General features: G+C 37.9%; 1 protein-coding gene across 1 annotated transcript in view; it reads left to right on the top strand.

Annotated features, from left to right (window-relative positions):
- Positions 1–3,974, top strand: part of KIF15 (kinesin family member 15) — a 103,487-nt gene extending 99,513 nt beyond the window's left edge. Inside the window, exons 33-35 of the mRNA XM_042782160.1 lie at positions 708–873; positions 3,462–3,593; positions 3,912–3,974. Of these exons, the coding sequence (XP_042638094.1) occupies positions 708–873; positions 3,462–3,593; positions 3,912–3,974 (361 nt within the window). The remainder of the gene's footprint in view (positions 1–707; positions 874–3,461; positions 3,594–3,911) is intronic.
- Positions 3,975–6,453: the final 2,479 nt, after the last annotated feature.

The raw sequence follows: 6,453 nt of genomic DNA, 5'->3' as shown, positions 1-6,453 counted from the left end.
GGTCAATGACATGAGACAAAGTATATGTGAACTGCTGTATGAAAAGTGAATTTACTCTGTAAATCTTCACCCAAATCAAAATAAAATTTAAAAAAAAATGGTATGAGCAGTTTTCTAAAATGAAAGTCTAGGTAAAACAAAACAAAACAATCACACATAAGTACTTGCTCCTTTAAAAACTCAGGGATATGAGGCCAAACAGTCAACAATTACTTTAAAATGAAGATGAGAATATATGGGGGCAGGAACAACGAGGATGGAAATAATGAGAATGCTCATGCATTGTGAAGATTGTAACCAGTGTTACTGAACCATGTGTGAAGACATTGTTGAGTGGAAGCCTAAATTGCTGTGTAAACCTTCGCCCACCAAAAAACAAACCAAACTCACTGTTGTCGAGTTGATGCCAACTTGTAGCGACTCCTCCTTGGGTTTCCAAGGCAGTATCGCCAAGAAAGTAGATTGCCCAATCTTCCTTCTGAAACCTTCACCCAAAATACAGTAAAATGTTTAATAAACACAAAACAAAAGCACCTCTGCCAGAGAGCAGCCCTTGAATTGCCTTTTGCCAGCAGCCAGGGGTGGCTGAATGTTTGTGACATTTTCAATTCAAAATTATGGGTTTGGCAGGGGAGAAGTCTAGTTGGAGTGCTCTTTTTCTAATTAGGTTGCTTTGGAATACCGTTAAGTGATATTTTTTCTTACAGCCTTGAAGAAGTCCAGAGTGTCCTTCAGAACAAAGAGATGAGCTGCCTTAGAATGACTGAGGAAGTCAAAAGGATCAGAACTTTGGAGTCTAAAGCATTCCAAGAAAAGGAACAACTGAGATCAAAGCTGGAAGAAATGTATGAAGAAAGGGAGAGAACATTGCAGGTGCATTTGTGTGTTCGATTTTTCATGGCACTTGTTGCTGTTAGGTGCCCTCGAGGTGGCTCTAACTCATAGTGACACCACGCACAACAGAACAAAACCCTGCCAAGTCCCGCACCAGCCTCATAATCCTTGCTGTGCTTGAGCCCATTGTTGCAGCTGCTGTGTCAGTCCATCTTGTTGAGGGCCTTCCTCTTTTTTGCTGATCATCTACTTTACCAAGCACAATATCCTTTTTCAGGACTGGTCCCTTGTGACAACATGACCAAAGTAGGTGAGCTCTCAAGTCTGGCCATTTTTGCTTCTAAAGAACATTACAGATGTACTTATTCCAAGATAATTTGTCCATTCTTGTGGCAGTCCATGGTATATTAAATATATTTCATCAACACCATAATTCAAATGCATTAATTCTTCTTCCTTATTCATTGTCCAGCTTTCACATGCATATGAGGCTATTAAAAATGTCATGGTGTGGGTCCATAGTCTTCAAAGTGACATCTTTGTTCCCTAACACTTTAAAGAGGTATTTTGTAGCAGATTTGCCTAATGCAATACTTCATTTGGTTTCTTGACGACTATTTCCATGGGCATTGATTGTGGATCCAAGTTAAGATGAAATCTCTGACAACTTCAATCTTTTCTCCATTTCTTGTGATATTATTTATTGGTCCACTTGTGAGGACTTTTGTTTTCTTTATGTTAAGGTATAATCCATGCTGAAGGCTGTAGTCTTTGATCTTCATCAGTAAATGCTTCAAGTCCTCTTTGTTTTCAGCAAGTAAGGTTATATCATCTGCATATCACAGATTGTTAATGAGTCTTTCTCCAATCCTGATGCCGTGTCCTTCTTCATATAGTCCATTTTCTCAGATTATTTGCTCAGCATGCAGGTTGAATAAGTATGGTAAAAGGATAAAACCCTGACACACACCTTTCCTGGTTTTAAACCGTACAGTATCCCCTTCTTCTGTTCTAACAGCTGCCTCTTGGTCTATGTACAGGTTCCACATGAGCACAATTAAGTGTTCTGGAATTCTCGTTTTTCACAATGTTATCCATAATTTGTTATCATCCACACAGTCAAATGCCTTTGCATAGTCAATAAAACACAAGGAAGCATCTTTCTGGTATACTTTGCTTTCACTCAAGATCCATCTGACATCAGCAATCATATCCCTCGTTCCACACGTTCTTCTGAATCCAGCTTGAATTTTGGGCAGTTCCCTGTCAATATACTGTTCAACCGTTTTTGAATTGTCTTCAGCAAGATTTTACTTATGTGTGATATTAATGATATTGTTAGATAATTTCCACATTCTGTGGGATCACCTTTCTTTGGAACGAGCACAAATATGGCTCTCTTCCAGTCAGTTGGCCAGGTAGCTGTCTTCCAAATTTCTTGGCATAAACGAGTAAGCCCTCCAGTACTGCATCCATTTGTTGAGACATCTCATTGGGTATTTCATCAGTTCCTGGAGCCTTGTTTTTCTCCAGTGCCTTCAGTGCAGCTTTGATTTCTTCCTTCAATACCATTGGTTCTTGATCATGTGCTACCTCCTGAAATGACTGAATGTCAACCAATTCTTTTTGGTACCATGACTCTGTGTATTCCTTCTGTCTTCTTTTGATGTTTCCTGTATCATTCAATATTTTGCCCACAGAATCCTTCAATATCGCAACTCAAGGCTTGAATTTTTTCTTCAGTTCTTTCAACTTGAGAAATGCCAAATGTGTTCTTCCTTTTTTGGTTTTCTAATTCCAGGTCTTTGCACATTTCATTATAATAATTTATTTTGTCTTCTCGAGCTGCCTTTTGAAATCTTCTCTTCAGATCTTTTACTTTATCATCTGTTCCATTTGGTTTAGCCACTCTCTGTTCAACAGCCATCTTCAGAGTCTCTTTTGACATCCATTTTGGTCTTTTCTTCCTTTCCTGTCTTTTTAATGACCTTCTGCTTTCTTCAGGTGTGATGTTCTTGATGTCATCCCACAACTCATCTGGTCTTTGTCATTGGTGTTTAACACGTGAAATCTATTCTTCAGATGGTGTCTAAATTCAGGTGGGATATAATCAAGGTCGTATTTTGGCTTTTATGTACTTGTTTTAATTTTCTTCAGCTTCAACTTGAATTTGCATATGAGCAATTGATGGTCTGTTCCAGAATCAGCTCTTGGCCTTGTTTTGACTTATGATACTGAGCTTCTCCATCAACTCTTTCCACAGATGTAGTCGATTTGATTCCTGTGTATTCCATCTGGCAAGGTCCACGTGTGTAGTCACTGATTTTGTTGTGGCAAAAAGGTATTTGCAATGAGTAAGTCATTGGTCTTGTAAAATTCTATCATGTGATCTCTGGCATCATTTCTTTCATGGCACTTAGGACACCTGAATTAAGTGTAAATCACTTGTTACTGGGTTTCTTCTGTTCAGAGTGGCTTTGGTGGATAGAGAGATATATGATCACAAAAACTGGGAATCTTGACTGTTTCTCACTCCCTGTATCCTTAGAAGGCATGAAATAATTTCATTTTTTAAAAAAAAATTAAACTGATCTTTGTTTTCTCTTCTTGAATTGATTTACCTGCAGGAGATGGAAATTTTAAGGAAGCAGAAGGAGTGTCTTGCAGAGGAAAATGGAAAGTTGGTAGGTCACCAAAACCTACATCAGAAGATTCAATACGTAATCCGGCTGAAAAAGGAAAATGTCAGACTTGTGGAGGTAAACTGAAAAGTAGTCTGAAATACTCACTCTGCTCTCAAAATCATATTTAATTAAAAGTAAATTCAAATATAATTATTGAATCAATTATTTCTTCTGGGAAGTTTCCTGAATTCAGAAACTTTCTGTCATTACTATCTATCAAATATATTTCAATCAGTTAAATTATCATTAACATCAGATTCTCGTTTCATGTTAGTTTACAAATTGAAAATACTATACTCTTAATTTGGAACATAAACTTCTGAAGACCAAGATGAAGAACTCTTTTCTAAAAGAACTACAGCCTTAATGTTTTTCCTTTTCATGATTTACTAGGAGAAAGAAAAGCTGCGTGCTGAAAATGTATTCTTAAAAGAAAAGAAAAGGAGTGAATCATAAAGATCCTGATCACCTGGTCAAACAAGGCATCATCGTGTGTAGAAATTGTTTTCTGTATAAAAGTAAGATCTCCTTTGCCTAAATAGTTGAGCTGAATTTAAGGACCTGAATTATTAAATGTGGTGGTGGGGGCTGAGCCTCAAATGAGCATTCTGCATCCATACACACCCTGTGGTAGTCTGCTGTTTAGGAGGCTATGAGCCCATTTCACACTTAAGTTAGCAGTAAATGCTGGAAAAATCTTGTGCCTTTTTAAAAATAAGAGTCTGGGGTTCTTACAGTAGAAGTGGGTGGGAGCAGACATTTTTCCTCATGTACTGCCATAATCTTCTTTGATTCTTATGTTAGAAGCTCTAGCAATATTTGGTCAAAGGCAGACTTGTTAATATAGATTATTTTTGTATTTCTACTTTGAGTATTTTCATGAGCATTTATCATGACTGTAAATAAGACCTTTTTTTTCCCCAAAAAAATGTAATAAAATCTTTGATAAAGAATAAATAGTTTGATCAAGTGATTTACATTGTTCATTCAACAAATACTTACTGAGCACCTACTATATGCCAGACATTGGTCTTCAGTGAACAAAGCAAACAAAACTCCTGACCTCAAAGAACTTTCAGGTATCACAACTTCATTAATTTTTATTGCAAGGAATATTCCATTCTATTTTATCCATTTTCCAGTTAATAGACATTTAATTTATTTTCAGTTTGAGGCTATTGTGAATAATTCTGGTATAAACATTCATGTATAAGTCTTGATATGGACATGTTCCATATCTCTTGAGTAGACAGATACCTAGGAGTAGAATTGCTGGCTGGTGTGGTAAATATGTTTAGCTTTATAAGCCATGGCCTATTTTCCATAGTGGCTGCACTATTTTATATTCCCACCAGCAGTGTGTTCAGATTTCTCCACAGTTTTGCCAACCCTTCTTATTCTCAGGTTTTGATGACAGTCATACAGTGAGTGAGCAGTGGTATATTACTTGCATTTTCCTAATGACAAATGATATTAAGCGTTTTTCTACATTATGGAACACTACTGAGCAATTAAAAATAAAAAAAGGAGGGGGGACAAACCACTGACACATACTGCAACAACATATAAATGAACTTCATAAAATATTATGCTAAGTGAAAGGAGCCAGACTCATTATTGTGTGATTCCATTTACATAAAATTTCCAAAATAAGCAATTTCATAGAGACAGAAAGTGGATCAGTGGTTGCTAGAGGCTGGAGATAGGAGCAGGAATGACTGGGCATACAGGAACTTTGTGAGGTAGTAGAAATGTTTTAAAACTGTTTGTGTAATGTTTGTGGTAATGGTTGCACAACTCTATAAATTCCCCAAAAACTGAACTTTAAATGGATGTTTTGTAAATTATACCATAATAAAGCTGAATGAAAAAATGTTTAAGAAATTAATACACAGTTAACTCTCTAGAAATAATAGTAAATCTTCAATAACCAGAAACAAAAAAGGAACTAACATTGTAAGGTTAAGAGCAGACATTGTGACTGGCTAAAAAATACAAACTTACTGCTTTGGCATCACTTCCAACTCACAGTGACCCCTTTTTGGGTTTCCAAGGTAGTATCTCTATTCAAGTAGATCACCCAGTTTTTTTTCCAAGGAGTGGGTGGTGGGTTTGAACCGCCAGCCTTCTGGTTAGTAGTAAAATGTCTTAGGCACTATGCTACCAGAGCTCCTTTGTGATTGCCTAGGAGGTGGGGAAAGGTCAGATCTTCACGCTGGTAAATAAAGAAGCTTGGGTTCTATCACCTAGAATAAGGAAAGGAGATCAGACTTCGGACTAGCTCAAGAGAGGGAGTTACAATTGAGGTTTCTGCATAAATCTCAATCCCAAGGAGGGCAGGGATCTTGTCTGAGGTATCTGGGCAATTCTGCTTCCTGGAACTGGGTCTGGCAGAGTGTACACTCATTTTTTAAACTGAATAGAACCACGAAGGAGTAGAGATATGAAAACAGTGAAAAGAAGAAAGGGAAGAGACAGGCAAGATGGGGGAGAGAAAAAGTGAGATCTAGAATGGGCAGGCAAGAGTTAAGAAGAAAAACAAGACAAGCAGAAGATACTTTTAAAAGGAAGGAAAAAAAGGAATGGAGAAAGAAAATGACCTGGAAAGAGGATATAATGGGGGACAGGCAAGGAGGAAGAAAGCTGATACACCTGGACTTGGACTAAGGTTTCAGGGGGAGGTGATTGCTCTTTTACTGTTTATTGTTGTTGTTGTTGTTATGTGCCGTGGAGTCGGCCCCGACTCATAGCGACCCCTCCTTGGGTTTCCGAGGCAGTATCACTACGGAAGTAGGATTGCCCAACCTTCCTTCCGAGGAGTGGCTGGTGGGTTTGAACCGCCAGCCGTCTGGTTAGCAGGCAAGTGTCTTAGCCACTATGCTACCAGAGCTCCCTATTTATTGAGCATCTACCAAATGACAAGTGTCCTAAGTGC

The sequence above is a fragment of the Orycteropus afer genome, unplaced genomic scaffold (genome assembly GCF_000298275.1).
Source record: "Orycteropus afer afer isolate SDZICR_OR568_19922 unplaced genomic scaffold, OryAfe1.0 scaffold00250, whole genome shotgun sequence".
In the NCBI taxonomy this organism is placed as follows: Eukaryota; Metazoa; Chordata; class Mammalia; order Tubulidentata; family Orycteropodidae; genus Orycteropus; species Orycteropus afer.
This window is presented reverse-complemented; position numbering and strand designations above follow the sequence as displayed.